Here is a 23,199-nt window from a genome sequence, read left to right on the forward strand (position 1 = left end):
GAATGCAAAAGTAGGAAGTCAAGAAACACCTGGAGTAAGAGGAAAATTTGGCCTTGGAATATGGAATGAAGCAGGGCAAAGGCTAATCGAGTTTTGTCAAGAAAACATACTGGTCATAGCAAACACCCTCTTCCAACAACACAAGAGAAGATTCTACACATGGACATCACCAGATGGTCAACACCGAAATCAGACTGATATATTCTTTGCAGCCAAAGATGGAGAAGCTCTATATAGTCAGCAAAAACAAGACTGGGAGCTGACTATGGTTCAGATCATGAACTGCTTATTGCCAACTTCAGACTGAAATTGAAGAAAGTAGGGAAAACCACTAGACCATTCAGGTATGGCCTAAATCAAATCCCTTATGATTATGCAGTGGAAGTGAGAAATAGATTTAAGGGACTAGATCTGATTGACAGAGTGCCTGATGAACTATGGATGGAGGTTCGTGATATTGTACAGGTGACAGGGATCAAGACCATCCCCATGGAAAAGAAATGCAAACAAGCAAAATGGCTGGCTGAGGAGACCTTACAAATAGCTGTGAAAAGAAGAGAAGCGAAAAGCAAAGGAGAAAAGGAAAACACCCATCTGAATGCAGAGTTCCAAAGAATAGCAAGGAGAGATAAGAAAGCCTTCCTCAGCGATCAGTGCAAAGAAATAGAGGAAAACAAAAGAATGGGAAAGACTAGAGATCTCTTCAAGAAAATTAGAGATACCAAGGGAACATTTCATGCAAAGATGGGCTCGATAAAGGACAGAAATGGTAAGGACCTAACAGAAGCAGAAGATATTAAGAAGAGGTGGCTAGAATACACAGAAGAACTGTACAAAAAAGATCTTCACAACCAAGATAATAATGATGGTATGATCACTCACCTAGAGCCAGACATCCTGGAATGGGAAGTCAAGTTGACCTTAGAAAGCATCACTACGAACATAGCTAGTGGAGGTGATGGAATTCCAGTTGAGCTGTTTCAAATCCTGCAAGATGATGCTGTGAAAGTGCTGCACTCGATATGCCAGCAAATTTGGAAAACTCAGCAGTGGTCCAGGACTGGAAAAGGTCAGTCTTCATTCCAATCCCAAAGAAAGGCAATGCCAAAGAATGCTCAAACTACCGCACAATTGTACTCATCTCACACGCTAGTAAAGTCATGCTCAAAATTTTCCAAGCCAGGTTTCAGCAATACATGAACCATGACCTTCCAGATGTTCAAGGGAGAGGAACCAGAGATCAAATTGCCAACATCTGCTGGATCATGGAAAAAGCAAGAGAGTTCCAGAAAAACATCGGCTTTATTGACTATGCCAAAGCTTTTGACTGTGTGGATCACAATCAACTGTGGAAAATTCTGAAAGAGATGGGAATACCAGACCACCGGACCTGCCTCTTGAGAAACCTGTATGCAGGTCAGGAAGCAACAGTTAGAACTGGACATGGAACAACGGACTGGTTCCAAATAGGAAAAGGAGTACATCAAGGCTGCATATTGTCACCCTGTTTATTTAACTTATATGCGGAGTACATCATGAGGAACACTGGGCTGGAAGAAGCACAAGCTGGAATCAAGATTGCTGGGAGAAAAATTAATAACCTCAGATATGCAGATGATACCACCCTTATGGCAGAAAGTGAAGAGGAACTCAAAAGCCTCTTGATGAAAGTGAAAGAAGAGAGTGAAAAAGTTGGCTTAAAGCCCAACATTCAGAAAACTAAGATCATGGCATCTGATCCCACCACTTCATGGGAAATAGATGGGGAAACAGTGGAAACAGTGTCAGACTTTATTTTTGGGGGCTCCAAAATCACTGCAGATGGTGATTGCAGCCGTGAAATTAAAAGACACTTACTCCTTGGAAGGAAAGTTATGACCAACCTAGATAGCATATTAAAAAGCAGAGATATTACTTTGCCAACAAAGGTCCATTTAGTCAAAGCTATGGTTTTTCCAGTGGTCATGTATGGATGTGAGAGTTGGACTGTGAAGAAAGCTTATCGCCGAAGAATTGATGCTTTTGAACTGTGGTGCTGGAGAAGACTCTTGAGAGTCCCTTGGACTGCAAGGAGATCCAACCAGTCCATCCTAAAGGAGATCAGTCCTGGGTGTTCATTGGAAGGACTGATGCTGAAGCTCCAATACTTTGGCCACCTCATGCAAAGAGTAGACTCATTGGAAAAGACCCTGATGCTGGGAGGGATTGGGGGCAGGAGGAGAAGGGGACGCCAGAGGATGAGATGGCTGGATGGCATCACCGACTTGATGGAGGTGGGTTTGAGTGAACTCTGGGAGTTGGTGATGGACAGGGAGGCCTGCCGTGCTGTGATTCATGGGGTCGCAAGGAGTCGGACAACACTGAGCAACTGAACTAAACTGAACTTACTTCACTTAACATAATGTCTTTCAGGTTTGTCTATGTTGTCCATCTTCTGAATCTTCAACCGACTTCAAAACGGTATGATTTTGCACATTCTGAATCTTCCCTCTACTTTCTGATTCTCTCGTATAGAGTTGGTCCTACACTACAGTCAGCTCTAGATTGCCTCTATTTCTGGGACTCTGTCCTAAATCCTCTTTAGTATCTGGGATCCAAGAATCCCTCATAGGAACTTACATGTTAAAAGTACTTACTATGTGGCTCCTTTTTCTAAACAATATATATATATATATATGTATATAATATGTGCAATATTAAATACATATACATATATAATATATAAAATAACAAGATACACATACTATCTTGTTTAAATATGAAAATACAACCCTGTGAGGTAGGTACTATTATTAATCTTGTTTTACAGATTAGGAAACTCAAGCATAGGGAGATTAAGCAACATGCCAAAGGAATACTGTTGACAAGTGGCAGCTCCTGAACTAGAAGCTAGGCAGCCCCATATGTCCTGTAATGTCTCTTAGTTTCTGCAAGGCTTGGCTTTCCTTCCATAGGGGAGGAAGTTCAGTTCTCTGAACTTTTCATATGCCCACAAATGGATACATTTTCTCATTAAACTACAATTGTTGCTGATTTCTCTTGGATTCTCTCTCCACTGTCCTGACAGCTAGTTTGGGCCTGGCGGTACCGTGCTTTCCCTGAACCTGGTCTGAGTTTCTGAGGCCCTCTGCTGGCTGCTCTGTCGACCACCTGGCCTCTGGAGCCTACGCCTCATGCCCTGTTCTGTGATTCTGTCCCTTCAACTTCCTTATGTCACCATCCTGGGTGCTGAATTGCTTCCCAGTTTCAACAAAACTTCAGGCAGGTTCTGTTAGTCATTAATGTTTCAGTTCAGTGGAATTATTCCACTACAGGCCAGGTGGCTCTGGTGTCCCAATAACATTTTAGTTTATAATCTGGATGACCGGCTGAAAACAACACAATTCAATTCAAAGGCCATGGTAGCTCTTTGACCTGGATTAATAGAATCAATTTTATAACTGGGAAAGGTCACTGCCTTCACAGAGACAGTACGACTTCAATGTATCTTCACTTCATTGCTAGAGTCGTTTTGTCTCATTTCGACATGACCACTGAGCTTGGGCCGAGGGCTAGCCTGCTGTCATTTGACTGTGCAGAGGGGACTGTTGCTGGATGTTTTAGAGGTTGGGCACAAAAGGCATTCTTAGCAAAAGGCCCAAAGTCAGGGCTGCAGGAGTGAGATGCTTAAAACAGCAACCAGAGTTGAAATGGGAGCAAACTAGAACACGCTAGCGCGTTGAACTGTACTGCTGAGCTGGGCTTTGTCAGTGTCTGATCTTCAAGTCTGTGGCCAGAGGGCAAACAGATGACCAGAAGTGTGTGTGTGTGAGTGTGAGTGTGTGAGAGTGTGTGTGTATGTGTGTGATTGTGTGGGTATATGTATGTGTGTGTGGATATATGCATGTGTGTGTGTATGTGTGGCAGTGTGAGTGTGACTGTGTGGGTATATGTATATCTGTGCATATGTGTGGGAGTGGGAGTGTGTTTGTGTGACTGTGTGGGTACATGTATGTGTGTGTGGGTATATGGATGTGTGTGTGTATGTGTGGGAGTGTGAGAGTGTGTGTGTGTGACTGTGTGGGTACATGTATGTATATGTGGGTATATGTATGTGTGTGTGTGTGTGAGTGTGACTGTGTGGGTACATGTATGTGTGTGTGGTATATGTATGTGTGGGAGTGTGAGAGCGTGTGTGTGTGACTGTGGGTACATGTATGTGTGTGTGCGTATATGTATGTGTGTGTGTGTGTGTGACTATGTGGGTATATGTATGTGTGTGAGTGTGTGTGTGTATGAGAGAGAGATATATATATGGAGAGATCATACAGCAGGAGAAGGCAAATGTTGCTTGCTGATGGTACCATATAACACATTCAAATATAAACTCTAAAAGCCTATATAAACTCCTTGCTTTTGGCATTAATACCAGTATGAAAACAATTCAGTAAATTATGACTTGCGGTAGAATATAACACAGTTATGGAACAGTTAAGGGATGTTTTCAAATATTCCATCTCTTGTTCTTCCAGGTACACAGTAGACGTCCAATCCCATCTCCCCTGAAGTTGGCTTGGCTGGTGGAAAGGAGCTGGGGTAATGGGTGTTACTTCCAGGCAGAGGTTTAAGGGCTTGTCTATAAGCTCCTGTTTCTCCTTCCCCTGCCTCAGCGAGGTGTGCATCGCAATGGGGCCCCATCCCTCGGGTCTGCGCCTCTGCGACTGTGACCAGCAGAGCTCTTGCTGGCCTGAGTGAGAGATGCAGGGTGAGTGAGATTTGACTTGTGTTAAACTCCTGAGGTCTGGGAGTCGTGTTACTAGAGTTACTCTACTGACTAATATGAGCTGCAAGTACATTATGGAAAACATTATTAGATGGAGCCTGGACTGGAATACATCATGCAAAAATGAAAATCACTGTTAGCTTTTCTAAAAAGCACAGTTTTCTTTAATATCATCATTTTTTTCCACTAATGAAAACAGTTTAAAAGGATAGAAAGCTCAAAGAACATGAAAAACTATCAACTGATTCTAAGATTCTCTTCTTGTATAAATGTGGAGCAGAAGGCTTTATTAAAGAAAGCACTGGGAATATTCTGCCAAAGGGCGCTATTGTATTTAAATGAAGTAACACATACCTCAGAGAAGGCAATGGCAAGCCACTCCAGTACTATTGCCTAGAAAATCCCATGGATGGAGGAGCCTGGTAGGCTGCAGTCCGTGGGGTCGCTAAGGGTCGGACGGACACGACTGAGCGACTTTACTTTCACTTTTCACTTTCACACATTGGAGAAGGAAATGGCAACCCACTCCAGTGTTCTTGCCTGGAGAATCCAGGGACGGGGGAGCCTGGTGGGCTTCCGTCTATGGGGTCACACAGAGTCGGAAGTGACTGAAGTGACTTAGCAGCAGCAGCAGCAGCAGCAGCAACACATACCTAGCAGCTTTAATAAACAAAATCTGCCAGGGAGGCATTTCTCAGGTCTTCTAGAGTCAAACAGAAAATTAATTCAAAGTCATAGGAAATTGGTGCTCCCCTCCCTGCAGCTTGCTCTTTGATCAGCAGTGTCATTTCCAAATAGCGATCTCTCTCCCAGGGCTTTAACTTTTCCTGAGATACTGAAAAATCTGGTAGGGGGAAAGGAAGGCTACACGACAAGAACAAACCTTGATGAACTACAGAGAATGTGGGTTCAGTGAAGGCAGAATGCTCCCAGAAGAGCTCACATCCTGAGGACCCAAACACCTGTGACAAGCTGCCCCTCTGATCCTGAGGCATGGATTGGCACGACTTGGGCCAAAGGCAGGTGCGGTGGCTCCACTCACAGCGAGTGAGCCCAGCCGACCACCGGCGCCCGCAGCTCGTCACAGCTGCATCGTCCGGGCATCCTTTGCTTCGGTGTTGGGAGAGGTCAGAGCAGAAATGCTGGCAATGACTCTGGGGACAGGCAGCATTGATCTGAACCCTCATTTCACTTCTTACTAGCTGGATCATCTTGGGAGAGTTATTTAACCTCTCTGTACTTCAGCTTTCTCTTCTCAAAAATGGGAACAATCATAGTGCCTGCTTCGAAGGTTGCTGGAGGGCTGAGTCAGACATGTAAAGCTCTCAGCTTAGAGCCTCACCCAGGGTACAAAGTGAATGATGCCCCCCCGGAGCTGTCCACATGCACGGCAGTCCTGCCCCTAGCCTCCCTTCACCCTGCTCTCTTATCAGACACCTTTCAACATGCAAATAAGGTTAGGCTGCTCCATTTCTTCAAGTCTTAAAAATGAATTATAATGATGATGTTTAAGATGCTAAAAATGGCAGGCACATACCACATACAAGGCAGAGTACTAAATATTTCATGTTTTAACCTTAGTTCTTACAAAAACTCAATTATTCTCCTTGCACAAGTTATTCCCGTTTTACAGAGGATGTAGTGAGGTTCAGAGGTGTTGGGTAACTTGCCTAGGATCACAGAGTTTTAATGTCTCCTTTTATCTGGGAGCCAGAGTAACAGTGGTTCATAGCAGGGCTAATGTACAGATGTGAAAATTGGACCACAAAGAAGGCTGAACACTGAAGAATCGATGCTTCTCAATTGCGGTGCCAGAGAAGACTCTTGACAGTCCCTTAAACAGCAAGGAGATCCAACCAGTCCATCCTAAAGGAAATCAAAACTGAATATTCACTGGAAGGACTGATGCTGAAGCTGAAACTCCAATACTTTGGCCACCTGATGTGAACAGTTGACTCACTGGAAAAGACCCTGATGCTGGGAGGGATTGGGGGCAGGAGGAGAAGGGGACGACAGAGGATGAGATGGCTGGATGGCATCACCGACTCAATGGACATGAGTTTGAGCAAACTCCAGGAGATGGTGAAGGACAGGGAGGCCGGTGTGCTGCCGTCCACGGGGTCACAAAGAGTCGAATATGACTAAGGGACTGAACAACAACACAGACACGGCAGATGAGGGCTGGACTCTCAGCTCTTCGGGACTACAGGCGTTATTTCATGGAAAGTAGTAGTTAGTGATTAGTATTTCAGGATCCAATCACACTTGATGGACAGCATGTGGGTCATACCAGACCCTTCATAACAAGGTGCCTTCCTCTCTTTCCAGCTTTATCTGGCCACAGACCCTCTGGAACCCCCAAAGGACACAGCTGTTGCCCTCCTGTTTGTCTGTATACCTGACTTTCCCGAAATGCTGTTTTCTTCTCTGACAGGTAAATACTATTCGTGCATCACACTTTGCCCGATCCCTCCATGCTGAGACAGTTGTCCCAGAGCCCACAGCATCTTCCTTTATTTTTTCACCAACTCTTTTACATGATGGGCTTCCCCGATGGCTCAGCAGGTAAAGAATCTGCCTGCAATGCAGGAGGTGTGGGAGATGCAGGTTCGATTCCTGGGTTGGGAAGATCCCCTACAGGAGGAAATGGCAACCTACTCCAGTATTTTTGCCTGGGAAATCCTATGGACAGAGGAGCCTGGCGGGCTATAGTCCAAAGGGTTGCAAAGAGTCGGACATGACTGAGCACGCACTCAACTTTTACATGATTTGTTTGCATCTGGGTCTGCCTGCATGGACCATGCGCCCTTTGAGAGCTGAGCCCAGGACCTACTCATTGTAGCCTGGTACTTGGTAGGTGTCTGGCATCCAGCAGATACTCAACAAAGTTTGCATAACTGGACTGAATAGGGGTAAAGTTGGCTCAGTTAATAAACATGTTTTAAGAATTCACCTTCATTGTGTGTGGTAGACTGGTTTAGGAATATAGGCGGTGGAAGAAAGAAAATAAGTCAAAATTCTGGCTTGGGTGTCTGACAATCTGAAACTGAAAACCTGACAACACTGTCCTGTTGATGAAAAGAGGGTAAACCTTGAAAATGCACTTTTAATATAGGATGGTTGGAATGCCAATTTAGATAGGTACCCACATGTAACTGGTATGTTCAAATAAAGCCTAGGGAGAGAGCAGTAAATTCACTTTGTAAGGATTAATTCTCCTGCCCTGCTGTAATTTGAGGCTTTTTGGCTTCTCATATGGTATAAACATCCCTCTATTAATTGAAAACAGTGCTGGTTAACATATACATCTCAGTTTCAAAGCACTTTTTATTCCTGTACTATCCTTGGAAAATATGTTCTGATGGACATGTGGCTAGACTCTTCTGCTATCTCAGGATCAGTGCTTGGTAGAAGGTTATTAAAAGATACATTCAAGAGAACTCCTGTCTTATCAAAGGAAATAGAGGAACACTGCTGGAAAAGGACCAAGCTCCCGCCTTTCAGAGGAGAAAACCAAGGCCCAGGAGATTGAGTGACTTCCCCAAATCACACAGCCTCCAGGCACAGGCAGCATCATGTGGGAAGGTTCTGAATCCGCAAGAATTTGGAGAGGGTGCAGGGGAGGCAGGAAAGCTGGTGAGGCCTTGGAGGGCCGGCGTCAGGGGTTGGCACTGCATTCCCAGCTCAATGGGCAGCAGCTTGCTTCCTGGCAGAAGCATGCCAGGATCTGACCCACATTTTCAAATACAAAGACCACGTTGCTGCCCGGAGCAGAAAGGCACTTGGAGGCTCTGGCAGTCTACAGGCGTGAGATGATGGTGGCCCAGGGGCAGATGTGACAGTGAAGTGAAAAAGAAGGGAATGGATTTGAGGTTTTTAGAGTTGGAGGCATTTTTAGAATTAGAATCTAGAGGACTTGTTATTATGGGTGATCAGGAAGAAGGCGGGTCAAGGATGATTCTTATGTTTCTGGGCTTGGGTGGATGCAGGGACTATTTGTGAGATGGGAAAAAAATAAAGGCAAGGAACCAAGAATCCACTGTTGGCCAGGTAGTCAAATGAGGCTTGAGATGGAAACAGTGCAATAGATGTGGACTGCCCCAAGTCTGGCAGGAGTAAGCATAGTGGCCATGATGGTGTTGGCTTTTCGGCTGGTGTTTTATTTCTTTTTTAAACCACTGCTGTATTCAATACCACCCCAGTGGGGCTGGTGCTGCTGCTGCTGCTAAGTCGCTTCAGTCGTGTCCGACTCTGTACGACCCCATAGACGGCAGCCCACCTGGCTCCCCTTCCCTGGGATTCTCCAGGCAAGAACACTGGAGTGGGTTGCCAACCAAGGCCAAAGGGAAACATCAGAATTACGGTGCAGTTTCTACAAAGGCTGGTTTGACTCCAGAGAGAGCGGCAGAAACATTTGTTGGGAAATTGATGCACATGTCTTGAATGTTCCATGTAAGTCGGCATTCACAGAAATGATGACTGATTCTGACGACTTTCCTATACGATTAGTCTGTGGCCTGCTTTCGATTACAATGTTGCTGCTGTTAATGATAATGGAGCTTGTACAGAAGTTTTTACTGACTGTTTCCACGCCTCGAAAGGAAATAGCCTTAATTCTAATAAATAAACAGCTGATCTGTATAAATACTGGCATCCTTATTTGATAACTTATTGTTTGGATGTTACTTAGCCATTCTTTAAAAATGGATACATTTACAATATAGTTCAAAAGCGTCTTTCATTTTAAAAGAATATGCCTTGATTTTGTTTTACAGCCTCTTGATTCTTGGCCAGCTATGTGCTCTGACACTCTTCTACTGCTCTCTGCTGTTCAAAATTATTCAGCAGCCAGCTAAGCTTGAACACACAGCAATCTACTGGGGAAGTAGCGACTCGACCTGCGATTTCATCCGAATTTATTTTAGGGAGATTCACATGACAGAAATATTCAAAATAATGATTCATGAGGTGTAACAAATATTTTAAAGAAAAATCTATTTTTAAAGATTTCCATTGGGTGCTATGTATGATCACCATTCCCTACTCACTCTTAGAGAAGGTTCTAGCCTGGAAAATCCCATGGACGGAGGAGCCTGGTAGGCTGCAGTCCATGGGGTCACTAAGAGTCAGACACGACTGAGCGACTTCACTTTCACTTTCATGCATTGGAGAAGGAAATAGCAACCCACTGCAGTGTTCTTGCCTGGAGAATCCCAGGGACAGGGGAGCCTGGTGGGCTGCCGTCTATGGGGTCGCACAGAGTCGGACACGACTGAAGCGACTTAGCAGCAGCAGTAGCAGCAGCAGTGTGAACTACTTGATCCCTTGTTTTTGACAATGTAATGGTTCGATGCCTTTAACATAAAACCTGGATGCTTGCTAGACAAGAGTCTATGGAAGTTCATAAATAAAAGGACAAAAGGGCATGATGGCTCTGCCTAGCCACTTAAGGGCACCAGAGCCCATGAAACCAAATTTCAATGCTCAATATGTACATCTGTCATTTTTCATACCTATAGAATTGGTTTTAAAAGGTAGATGTAACTAAAGTCACAGTGCAGCAGAAATTTGCAATAAGTAATATTTACAACTCTTCGTTTGGGCTAAATATTCTGCGGGGTGGGGGGGGGTTGGAAAGCCATATTATAAGGCAGCTCAAATAATTTAAAAACAATTAGTTGTGTGTGTACAACACACATGTGCAAGTGTGTGCAAATGCTCAAAGAAAATGTCTTCAGCTTAGTTGAGACATTTTAAATACCAAGACCTAACTTAAACTGCTTGAACAATCTAGAGTTTCTAGATCATTGCTATTTTTCTTTATGCACAGAATAAAGTGGCCTGTAGATGGTCTGTCCTCAGTTCCAGGAACTGAGGGCTCAGTAACCAGGATCCTTTCAATGTGTGGATTCTAAGCACAAAATTCATTCAGATCATGAAAATGGTGACCTCTGCTGGGAAAATCAAGAGGAATCTCTCCTTTCTTTTGGCTTGGTCCCACTACCTGGGGCATGGAAAAGGAAAGATTCACATCCTAGCCTGCCAGTAAACAGGCGCTGTCTAAGACAGACGCTCTATCCGCTCTCATCTACCCTGAAGAATTTAAATTTAGGCTGTTTGGTGAGCATCTATTTTCCTAAGAGAAAGCTCTCTCCAAATAATGACTCCACACAGCTTTTTGACTAAGTTCCTAGCGTTATCAGTTTACCTCTTCTCTGCAGAGTGGTAGCAGTGACTCGTGTCATGAAGGACTGCGTCAACAGAGTCATGGACTTTTCACACAGCGTGTCTGAGGTCTGCTTGTGGTTGCTTTTCCCGGGTTCCCAAACAGAAAGCCAGTGGAACAGGTTGTAATTATGACACCAGTTGGTAACTTATGCCAAAGGCACTTTTGGTAAAACTCTAACTTTGGAAGAGGAAGGGGCGGGGTTAGACACATTCATATTGAAAGGAAAGGGAGGAACATGTATAATGTCAAAATCACTGACATAACAAGTTGGAGAGTTGTGAGTGCTGGTTTGTCTCTGGAGCACCTTTTTGTGCTGCTCTGTAAAATGATGACCTCAACACTATCACAAAGTCACCATTGTCCAGGGTGTCCTGCAAACTCACCGTGAGGATCCAACCCACTTTTAATTCTTATTAAGGAAACAAAAGAGCCAAAAGGTGATTGACACTGAAATCAGACGCTCATACCAGAGTCTGCAACTTACAAAGAATTAAGTCGCTCTGAAACTAGGTCCTTTGGGGGCATCTATGACCTAAAAGTAACCATTATATGATAGGAAGAACAGGAAATCACTTGTAAGCTGTGAATCCTAAATGGGTTGAAGTATTAATAGTTCTTTTGGTTGAATCAAGAGTGACAAACCCTTAGGTCATCAGAGGTCTGAGATTGTCTATGCTCCTGAGAAGAACAGAAGGGCGAACCGAGCCATGTGCAACGTGTCACCTCAGGTGCCAAGGACTCACCTGGAGTATTCTTCACTTCACATGAACCATTTTCAGTTCAGTTCAGTTCAGTCACTCAGTCGTGTCCGACTCTTTGCGACCCCATGAATCACAGCACGCCAGGCCTCCCTGTCCGTCACAACTCCTGGAGTTCACTCAAACTCATGTCCACAGAGTCGGTGATGCCATCCAGCCATCTCATTCTCGGTCGTCCCCGTCTCCTCCCACCCCCAACCTTTCCCAGCATCAGAGTCTTTTCCAGTGAGTCAGCTCGTTGCATGAGGTGGCCAAAGTATTGGAGTTTCAGCTTCAGCATCAGTCCTTCCAATGAACACCCAGGATTGATCTCCTCTAGAATGGACTAGTTGGATCTCCTTGCAGTCCAAGGGACTCTCAAGAGTCTTCTTCAGCACAGTTCAAAAGCATCAATTCTTCAGAGATCAGCTTTCTTCACAGTCCAACTCTCACATCCATACATGACCATGAAAAACCATAGCCTTGACTAGACGGACCTTTGTTGGCAAAGTAATGTCTCTGCTTTTTAATATACTATCTAGGTTGGTCATAACTTTCCTTCCAAGGAGTAAGCGTCTTTTAATTTCATGGCTGCAATCAGCATCCGCAGTGATTTTGGAGCCCCCAAAAATAAAGTCTGACACTGTTTCCCCATCTATTTCCCATGAAGTGATGGGACCAGATGCCATGATCTTCGTTTTCTGAATGTTCAGCTTCAAGCCAACCTTTTCACTCTCCTCTTTCACTTTCATCAAGAGGCTTTTGAGTTCCTCTTCACTTTCTGCCATAAGGGTGGTGTCATCTGCATATCTGAGGTTATTGATATTTCTCCCGGCAATCTTGATTCCAGCTTGTGCTTCTTCCAGCCCAGCGTTCCTCATGATGTACTCTGCATATAAGTTAAATAAGCAGGGTGACAATATACAACCTTGACGTACTTCTTTTCCTATTTGGAACCAGTCTGTTGTTCCATGTCCAGTTCTAACTGTTGCTTCCTGACCTGCATACAGGTTTCTCAAGAGGCAGGTCAGGTGGTCTGGGATTCCCATCTCTTTCAGAATTTTCCACAGTTTATTGTGATCCACACAGTCAAAGGCCTTGGCATAGTCGATGAAGCAGAAATAGATGTTTTTCTGGAACTCTCTTGCTTTCTCCATGATCCAGCAGATGTTGGCAATTTGATCTCTGGTTCCAGACAGGGACCAAGACCATCCCCATGGAAAAGAAATGCAAAAAAACAAAATGGCTGTCTGAGGAGGCCTTACAAACAGCTGTGAAAAGAAGAGAAGCAAAAAGCAAAGGAGAAAAGGAAAGATATAAGCATCTGAATGCAGAGTTCCAAAGAATAGCAAGGAGAGATAAGAAAGCCTTCCTCAGTGATCAATGCAAAGAAATAGAGGAAAACAACAGAATAGGAAAAACAAGAGATCTTTTCAAGAAAATTAGAGATATCAAGGGAACATTTCATGCAAAGATGGGCTCGATAAAGGACAGAAATGGTATGGACCTAACAGAAGCAGAAGATATCAAGAAGAGGTGGCAAGAATACACAGAAGAACTATACAAAAAAGAGCTTCATGACGAAGATAATCAAGATGGCGTGATCACTCACCTGGAGCCAGACATCTTGGAATGTGAAGTCAAGTGGGCCTTAGAGAGCATCACTATGAACAAAGCTAGTGGAGGTGATGGAATTCCAGTTGAGCTATTTCAAATCCTGAAAGATGATGCTGTGAAAGTGCTGCACTCAATATGCCAGCAAATTTGGAAAACTCAGCAGTGGCCACAGGACTGGAAAAGGTCAGTCTTCATTCCAATCCCAAAGAAAGGCAATGCCAAAGAATGTTCAAACTACCGCACAATTGCACTCATCTCACACGCTAGTCAAGTCATGCTCAAAATTCTCCAAGCCAGGCTTCAGCAATATGTGAACCATCTTAGGCTTCTCCAAATCGCTCTAATGGACTGTACTGGGTTTTGTTCCTTTTCTAATCATGTAGAAGATGGGAAAAATGATTCCACTTACTTGCCTACACTTTTTATGAGTTAAAGTGTGAAAGGAACTATCAAGACTTTTGGAAACTTATTAAGCTGAATTCTGTCGCCAGTAACACATTTATAGCTTTTTAAAACAGTTATGGAGAGGGACTTCCCTGGCAATCCAGTGGCTAAGATGATGTGCTTCCACTGCAGGGAGGCGTGGGTTCCATCCTTGGGGAACTAAGATCCCACATGCCGCACAGTGTGGCCTAAATAAATAAATAATAAAAAAAGCTATGGCGAATTTTCAGCAGGGCATAGGCATTTAAAGACACAACTCATTCATTTAATAGGGAGTCGTATTGCTAAATCTCCGACAATTTCATTTTCAAAGTTTCTATTGGGGTTTTAAGAGTATTGACCTTAAAATCCTTCTCTAATATTGTTCAACTGTATGACTGCTCCCTGGTAGTAGAGATAAACCCTCACCCAATTTCTACCCAGTTCTGAAGAGCTGGGCATAATATTCAGGATGTGTTTGTGAAAACATATGATCACATTCAGCCTTATTCCACAGAGCAAAGATTTAGGATCTTTCTACTGCAGCAAAGTCATTTTGGTTATTTCCAATAAATATCTATTTCATTTGGCATGGTGCTTAGCTTCCTATTTTCTTAATTAGCCTTATGTTTTATCCTAATAGAAGCCTTTCAAGTTACTGATGATTCCAAATGCATTTATGATAAAACGCTAATATCATCTTTGTGCCTGGGAATTTTGGTATTGATAAATTTTAGGATGTTTTAGAGTGGCGTCTAGTGAAAATTCTAGCAAAATTTAAAAAAAAACGAAGATAGCTTTATCTGATTAAGAGATCACCCCCTCAAAGGTGTCTGGAAAACTTCCTTTAGAAGGTTTCAAAATGCCAGATGCAAATATTTTTGCCAGATGCAAATATTTTTGTATTAAAAAAACAAATAGCTCAGGAACACAAACATCAAATGTTTATGATTTTAGAAGACCCACGTATCTGTCTGGAATTCTGAGTTAGAGTTAGCAGGTTAGTGTCAAGTTAGGTTTTAAAAATTTTCTCCAAATATGTAACAGATGACACTCTGCAATTTCAACTATATTCACCCATCCTAGAGCAAAGCCCTAAACACACTTGGGGAATTTCCAATCAGATCAGACAAACACCAGATAGAACGGGTTGGGGTTGGGAATTTTTTCAAATGCTGAAGAGATTGCCAAAAAACAATTTCTCCTTAGATACTGAGTGGGCAGAGGGGGTGCACAATTCCTCTCAAGATCCTGCTTTTTCTCTGGTCCCTGCCTGATATCTGGGAGGAGCACAGGGAAGCTGGCTTGGTCTAGCCACCTCCCTCAAATTCCGGGGGTTTCTGAGGGTGGATGCTGGACCCAAAACCCTCCCTTTACATCTGCTCCTCCTTGCATCCTGGAGGAGGTACCATCTTTCCCTCTTCTTCCTTCTCTGGGCCATTTAAAAGGGAAAAAAGTATAAAGTTTTCAGTTGCAGGTCACAAGTACGGTTTTTCAAACTTCTTGCACTTTTCACTTTCTATATCAAGGTAAAGTTTGCTGATTAGAACTGAACTCTGCCATTTTGTGGCTAATAATGAGTTCCAGCCTGACTCTGAGTTTGTGATACAAGTTAATAAGTATTCTGTCAGCAACCACTGTGTGCTGGGGACTGCAGGGATTGCAAAGATAAATAATTGCCATTCCTCATCTCAGGAAGTTTAGAGATATGTGTGGGATGATAAAAGTACCTCATTTAAGTTTTAAAATTTCTAAGCTACAAGGTGGAATTCAGTATTAGTGACGAGAGGGAGTGAAAAAAGTCTGAACCAAATGAAATCGCTAACATTTGAATATTCTTCTAGTCTAAAAAATCAGAATTACCATGGCTTAACAATACTTTGTGAGAATTTAGAGCTCGATACATAATGCTTTGTAACTTAGTTGCAAACTCACAATTGTTTGACAGGATTTTAAAATGAATGCTTATGTATCACTCCCCTCTCCCTTCATTGCTTCATGATTTGTTCTTCTAAAACACCGATGAGCAAACTCATTGTCATATGGCCATCCCTTCCTCCTCAAGACGACACTGCAAGAATCTGCGCTACTCTGCCTACCATACCCCATTCCCCCCTTCCCTTTTGAAATCTCTAGGGCACATGTTTCTGTAGAGTTTCTCTTTCAACAGAGACCGTGGAAAGGTGAGCCATTTCATCTGAGGAGGGGAACCTCTCAAAAACTGAGAATTAGCAATATGCCAATATCTGACTCTGAGACCCTGTGAACGATAGCCTACCAGGCTCCTCTGTTCATGGGGTTTTCCAGGCAAGAATGCTGGAGCGGGTTGCCATTTCCTCCTTCAGGGGATCTTGTTGAGCCAGGGATCGAACCCGTGTCTCCTGCATGGGCGGGTGGATTCTTTACCACTGAGCCACCTGAGAAGCCCCAATATCATTAAGCCTCTTGTAAATGAGAATGATTGGTAAGTTCTTGGCTGTACTAACTCTAAGCAATAGCATGCCTGCTCAGATTCACCGATCTCCATCTTCTCATGTATTTGAATTATTCTCCGTGCTTTCTGTACTATTAACTGAGTAGGTGGTGGCACACACAACTCCTATCCCTAAAAGAGAGGCAGAAAAAAGAAACAAAACACCGCAATGCAGTTGCTTCCTAACCACTGACCAACATAGCATGGCATTTCTCCACACTGAAGGAACCACAGGTGATCTCCAGAGATATGGGGGTCTCAAAAGCCCCTACCAAAATGTACATGAGAAAAAGAGCCGGTCAATACAGCTGCCAAGACCAGACAGTGTCAGATCCGCGCATCACTGTGTCAGTGAGGTAAGAGTTTTCCTACACCCTGCCCCTCTCCTATCTCTCAGAACCTCACAGGTGTTGGAAAGTGCAGTTTTCCAGCTATGGGAGGAGGAGGAGAAACCTTAGAGGAGGGAAGAGAGAGGCAACCAGCCACACCTCCCTTCTTCAGCTGCAGGAGGCAGAAACTTGGAGAGAAAGGATGCCTGAACTTTAAATCAAGTTTGAAGTTTTGACTATTCCATGGTATTAGACACATAAATTACTAAATTGAGACCATTTATATTTCCTAAGGGTGACCATAAAACTTATGGACTTGCCCAATATTCATCCAAAGATAGGGAAAGAACTAGGCCTCACTGCATAACCAAAAGTAACACTGAGAAACAAAATAGGATTGCTTTATGATCTGCCCTCCCTTGTGAGCCATGATTATTCAACATATTAGTTACATGATTTAGGGGGCCTATACAACCAGGTGCTGGAGAAGACTCTTGAGAGTCCTTTGGACTGCAAGGAAATCCAACCAGTCCATTCTAAAGGAGATCAATCCTGGGTGTTCATTGGAAGGACTGATGCTAAAGCTGAAACTGCAATACTTTGGCCACCTCATGCGACGAGTTGACTCACTGGAAAAGAGTCTGATGCTAGGAAGGATTGGGGGTAGGAGGAGACGGGGATGACAGAGAATGAGATGGCTGGACGGCATCACTGACTCGATGGACATGAGTTTGAGTGAACTCTGGGAGTTGGTGATGGACAGGGAGGCCTGGCGTGCTGTGGTTCATGGGGTCGCAAAGAGTCGGACATGACTAAGCGACTGAACTGAACTGAACTGAACTGATACAACCAGGGGGTCTAGCGAGGATATAAGTGCGAATCATCAAGATCAGGAGGAAATGGTTACTGTTTTTGTTTAGGATTTTCACTGACAAAAAATCAAGCTTCAATCTATGTAACACTCATTTTTATAGTGACATTTCCACTTATCTCTTTACCTTAATCTTAAGATATAGATTAAGACATCTTCTGAGGGATGCCAAACCTCCATTTTAATAGCATTTCCTTACATCTGTGGCTGAACTGACTTCCTTTCTATATTGATTTTCATTTAGGTACATTAATCCAGGGCACTATAAGAATACATTTCTCTTTAGTTTGTGATACACTAATCCCAGTATGCTTTCTCAGCAGTGACAGATTTCATTTTCTTGGGCTCCAAAATCACTGCAGATGGTGTCTGCAACCATGAAATTAAATGATGCTTGCTCCTTGGAAGGAAAGCTATGCCAAACCTAGGCAGCATATTAAAAAGCAGAGACATCACTTTGCTGACAAAGGTCCATATAGCCAAAGCTATAGTTTCTCCAGTAGTCATGTACAGATATGAGAATTGGACCATGCTGCTGCTGCTGCTGCGTCACTTCAGTCGTGTCCGACTCTGTGGGACCCCATAGATGGAAGCCCACCAGGCTCCCCCATCCCCGGGATTCTCCAGGCAAGAACACTGGAGTGGGTTGCCATTTCCTTCTCCAATGTGTGAAAGTGAAAAGTGAAAGTGAAGTCGCTCAGTCGTGTCCGACCCATAGCGACCCCATGGACTGCAGCCTACCAGGCTCCTCCATCCATGGGATTTGAGGAATTGATGCTTTTGAATTGTGGTGCTGGAGAAGACTCTTGAAAGTCCCCTGGACAGTCAATCCTAAAGGAAATCAATCCTGAATATTCATTGGAAGGACTGAGGCTAAAACTGAAGCTCCACCAATACTTTGGCCACTTGATTTGAAGTGCCAACTCATTGGAAAAGACCCTGATGATGGGAAAGATTGAAGGCAAAAGGAGAAGGGGCAGCAGAGGATGAGATGGTTGGATAGCATCACCGACTCAATGGACACGAATCTGAGCAAACTCTGGGAGAGAGTGAAGGGCAGAGGAGACTGGTGGGCTACAGTCCACGGGGGTCACAAAGAGTCAGGCATGACTTAGTCACTGAACAGCAGCAAGGATGCTTTCTCGTGTGATTATTTCCCTTTTCCTCCTTGATTTAATCTTGCCAGTCTCTTCTCTCCTTTCCTTGTTGATGCAATGATGCTCTTACTTAACTGTAAAGATGTATATCACTAGTTTCTGTTGCATTAAAATAATAATAGCTAAAATTTATTGACCATCTACTTGTTCCAATGTTTTACTGTATTTTTCTCTCTAATAGATACAATGATCTCTGGGGGGTTGGGTGGAGGTAGTGGCAGTATCCCCATTTTACAGAGGGAGGAAATGAAATTCAGACAGGCCAAGTTAGCTGTTCCAGTTTATAATGTTAACACATCAGGGAGCCTGGACTCTCACCTGAGTAGGTCCACTCCCCAGGCTCATTTGTTTATGGAAGATGAACAGAGTGGGGTGTCGTAAGAATGGAACATAAAACTTGATGATATTTCTATTCCATGAATGACTATGGATTATTTGACTAGTCTTTTAATCTCTTCTGGTGGCTCAGATGGTAAAGAATCCACCAGCAATGCAGACCTGGGTTTGATTCCTGGAAGATCCCCGGGAGGAGAGAATGGCTAACCACTCTAGTATTCTTGCCTGGAGAATCCCACGGACAGAGGAGCCTGGCAGGATGTGTCCATGGGGTTGTAGAGTCAGACATGACTGAGTGGCTAAGCACAGCACATGGTGAAACAAAAACCATGCTATATCTTATCTGTAATTATATCTTAAAGGGATATTATGAGTCAGATATACCACGGCTAATAAAGCAGAATAAAGAGAGATGATGCAACAGCCTTATTAACAGTGTAACTCCAGTTTCTCTCTACTCATACTATAATTTCCTTTATACTATTATATTACATCATATTGAATTATTTCAGCATTTGAAATGCTACAACTTAGGAGTTCAATTTATGATAAAAGATACTCCATAAGTTTCCCTAGTTTTTCTATTTCAAATATATTGTAGAAAAAATAGAAAAGAATAAATCAGTCATGGAATGCTTATGGTAGTGACTTCAGAGGAGCTCAGTAATCTCTATCGGGCAAAACACTTACTCCTTGGTTTATCAAAAACAGCCATAATCTAATACGTGTTCTCCATTTACGCACTGAATTATATTCTTCTCAACTTGCTGTTTCCACTTTTTTCCTAACGTGCCTGATGTATTTTGTTTACTCAGAATTCAGCCATTTTGTTGGCGGACAATGCCGTATCTCTCTCTCAGCTCTTCCCCCTCACCTTCTGACGCCCACTTCCTGCCCTCTCTGCTCACGTGTCTCCAGCCCAGCTGCTCACCTCCTTTATGTTTTCCTTCCCTGACTTGCCTCCTCTGTCTTCACAGTTAACATTCTGGGATTGATTCCTTCCCTCTCATCCTTCATGCCTCCTTCAACTTTTCCTCATTAATGTTGCACTTATAAATTGCCTCCAAGTGGTCTATCATTTATCCAAACATGCTCAGATAATCTCCTGCTACGTCTCACAGACAGTAGTGAACTGCGACAGGCAAACTTACCCTGCTCATTTATTATCCTCTTTGGAGAAGGGCTGAAGCAGGGGGTCAGAACTGGAAGAGACATCTTGCCTGATTCAGCAGCTCCTGAAGGGGAGCGAGTGATAGTTAATAAGAAAGCTGTCTTCTTGCATCCAAGGGTGACTGGAAATTTTTCTAAAGAGACAAAGTTGCTGCAAAACTGAATGACAGCAATCTCTGTATGCCCAAGGCGTTTCCTTAGTTTTGTTTTATGACTACAATTAATAATAACTTATTGTTGTGTATTTATAAGGTATCAGCTCTGTTCTATTAAAAGTGAATGAGCAAATTCAGGGTTCTTAACACAGCTGAGCAGACTGTTACTGTGCTGAGGAGTCCAGCAGAAAGGAGAGTTGAGGCTGCTTGTCGAACTGTAGGTTATTCCATTTTTCAGATGAAGATGATCAAGCACAGACGAGTTAAGTAATTTGCTCCAAAATGGAAGAACCATGTAAATTACAAGGTTAAAACAGGGTCTTTAATACATTTGAGTTGGACTGTGAAGAAAGCTGATCGCCGAAGAATTGATGCTTTTGAACTGTGGTGTTGGAGAAGACTCTTGAGAGTCCCTTGTACTGCAAGGAGATCCAACCAGTCCATTCTAAAGGAGATCAATCCTGGGTGTTCATTGGAAGGACTTATGCTAAAGCTGAAACTGCAATACTTTGGCCACTTCATGCGACGAGTTGACTCACTGGAAAAGACTCTGACGCTGGGAAAGGTTGGGGGTGGAAGGAGAAGGGGACGACAGAGAATGAGATGGTTGGATGGCATCACCGACTCTGTGGACATGAGTTTGAGTGAACTCCAGGAGTTGGTGATGGACAGGGAGGCCTGGCGTGCTGTGATTCATGGGGTCGCAAAGAGTCGGACACGACTGAGCGACTGAACTAAACTGAACTGAACAATTATATAACCTATCATGCTGTATACTAGTCCCATACTAAACAGTAAGCAAATTGAGGACAGGCACTCGGTCCATCTTGTTCATCCCTGTAGCTATTATTTTTGGAATGAATGAAAAAATAAAAGGTAAAAGTCAAGAAACACCAAAAGGGTTGGTTTTTCCAACAAAAGAGACATACAGTGATCTTAACTGTAAGATCTCACCGTTTTAACTCTTAAGCATTAGTTCTCTCTTTACGTCAGAACAGGGCTGATGTGACCAGGGAGAGTGTGGGAGGGTTTGGACACCCACACTTGAACTTGTAATAGATGTGGCTGCAGGGGAGCAATGCAAGGCAGGCCTCTGATATGCAAAATCAGGACATCATGGTGATGGGGGTAGAAAGCAGGCTGGAGGAAGGAGGGAGGTCCAGTAAGGAGCATTGGGGAGTACCTTGGGGGCAGAGCAGAGCTGGTCCACAGGAAAGCCTGTTTACAGGTGATACGGGGAGACTCGGGAGATACACTGCTGCTGTCCCGTGTGCTTAGGGAGAGGCAAGTTCAGTAATAGTGGCAACCATGCCTTAGATACTCTTGTGTCAGGCCCTGCCTACTAGAGGTGTTATTTCATCTGCAGCAGAACCTCTGTGATCGATACTACTATTCTTCCCATTTCAAGCTAAGGAAAGTGAAGCTAAGCAAGCAGTCAGGATTTTATGGACAGTGAAAGGCAGATTGACTCTGGATTCATTCCCAGATCTGCTGATTTCAAAGTTTATATTCTTCCCCTTCACTTTAGGAGGAGAGGCTGGGGTTCAAGCGGAGACCCCTTGGGATCAGGATTCAAGGGGAGAGCTTCTACCACAAAGAAGACTAGAAGGGAAGGCTCCTGAGTTGGAGGACCAGGAAAAACCACCCAGGCTTTTGAGGATGACCTCAGCCTTGGGGAACAAGACTGGCACCCTTAACTTGGGTTAAGGTCGGGGAGAGGAGTTGATCACCAAAAACAGATGAGGAGTCTGGTTATTACTTCTGCACCTCTGAGCAGAACCAGGCTCAAGGTTACTTGGCTTGGGTCCACCCAACTGCCAAGTGAGGGAAGTGCCTTTGATTCTCTCTGGTTCTGGAAACTGGAGTGGAGTTGTTGCTGTGTAGTCCTGTGCTGGCAGGAAGTCATTCTGGCCTGAAAATGTTGAGTTCAGATGGTTCTCTGCCAGTATTTGTCCCGAAGCTCTCTCAAGTCCTTCTGGAATGAGGCAGGCTATGAAATTAACAAATGTACATGTCTGTACAGTGGATACATTTCCCCAAGCAGCCTTAAAAAGTGTGTGCATTTTTCTTAAGTTCATTTTTCTTTAATTGGATCTTTTATTTATGTGCTGCAACTAAATCAACAAAATATTCACTACGATGCATGTCTGAAAGTAGCTCTGTGTTTTGGCTTCAACTATGTTCATGGGCTCATAATTTTTTACATATGTTGTCTCTCTCCTCAAAGAGACTGCTTCAAGAAAACTGAAGACACAGAGATAGTGGCAAGGGGCTGGCACACACAGGTTGTTTGGTGAAAACAAAATGCCATGCTGCATGGTCTGGGGAAATGTAGACAATATTGCTGGATTTGCACCCCCCGAAGTCTCCAAACTATGATCATAATAAATGGCCACAAGGGGCTTCCATGGTAGTTCAGAGGTAAAGAATCCACCTGCCAAGGCAGGGGACACCGGTTTGATCCCTGATCCAGGAAGATCCCACATGCCACAGAGCAACTAAGCCTGTGCATCACAACTATTGAGCCTGTGCTCCAGAGCTTGGGAGCCGCAACTACTAAGGCCGAGAACCTAGAGCCTGTGCTCCCAGAGAAGCCACCGCCATGAGAAGCTCGAGCAACACAGTGAAGAGTGGCCTCAGCTCGCTCCAGCTGGAGAAAGCCCACGTGCAGCAACGGAGACCCAGCACGGTCATAAATTAATTAATAAAAATACTTTATAAAAACACCATAAAATCAATTGAAATCATTTAAACTCTCTAGGACAGGTACTTTCATTTGGACACTGAGATTATTTAGAGTGCTTTGTCCTTGACAGCAAACACTGCCGGAAGAAGAGCTGGAGACAGGAGGAGTGTGGGAAATTCTTGGGGCTGTCAAATAGATGGCCAGTGGCCCAAACTGTGGGTCTGCTGGCAATGCTGAGGGGCCAAGGACGCAGA

The 23,199-nt window shown here is 43.8% G+C and overlaps 1 protein-coding gene across 3 annotated transcripts in view; it reads right to left on the reverse strand.

The window, feature by feature from the left end:
* The window catches only part of SCFD2 (sec1 family domain containing 2), a 416,000-nt gene that overhangs the window by 105,110 nt on the left and 287,691 nt on the right, over window positions 1-23,199 (reverse strand). Inside the window, exon 6 of one of the 3 annotated variants that reach the window (XM_088836334.1) lies at window positions 20,086-20,169. The exons of the other annotated variants lie outside the window; for them this stretch is intronic. Coding sequence (XP_088692460.1) covers window positions 20,086-20,169 — 84 coding nt within the window. The remainder of the gene's footprint in view (window positions 1-20,085; window positions 20,170-23,199) is intronic. 3 annotated transcript variants of the gene reach the window in all.

This window comes from Moschus berezovskii, chromosome 5, assembly GCF_049115385.1.
Source record: "Moschus berezovskii isolate FMDL1 chromosome 5, NW_MosBer_1.0, whole genome shotgun sequence".
In the NCBI taxonomy this organism is placed as follows: domain Eukaryota; kingdom Metazoa; phylum Chordata; class Mammalia; order Artiodactyla; family Moschidae; genus Moschus; species Moschus berezovskii.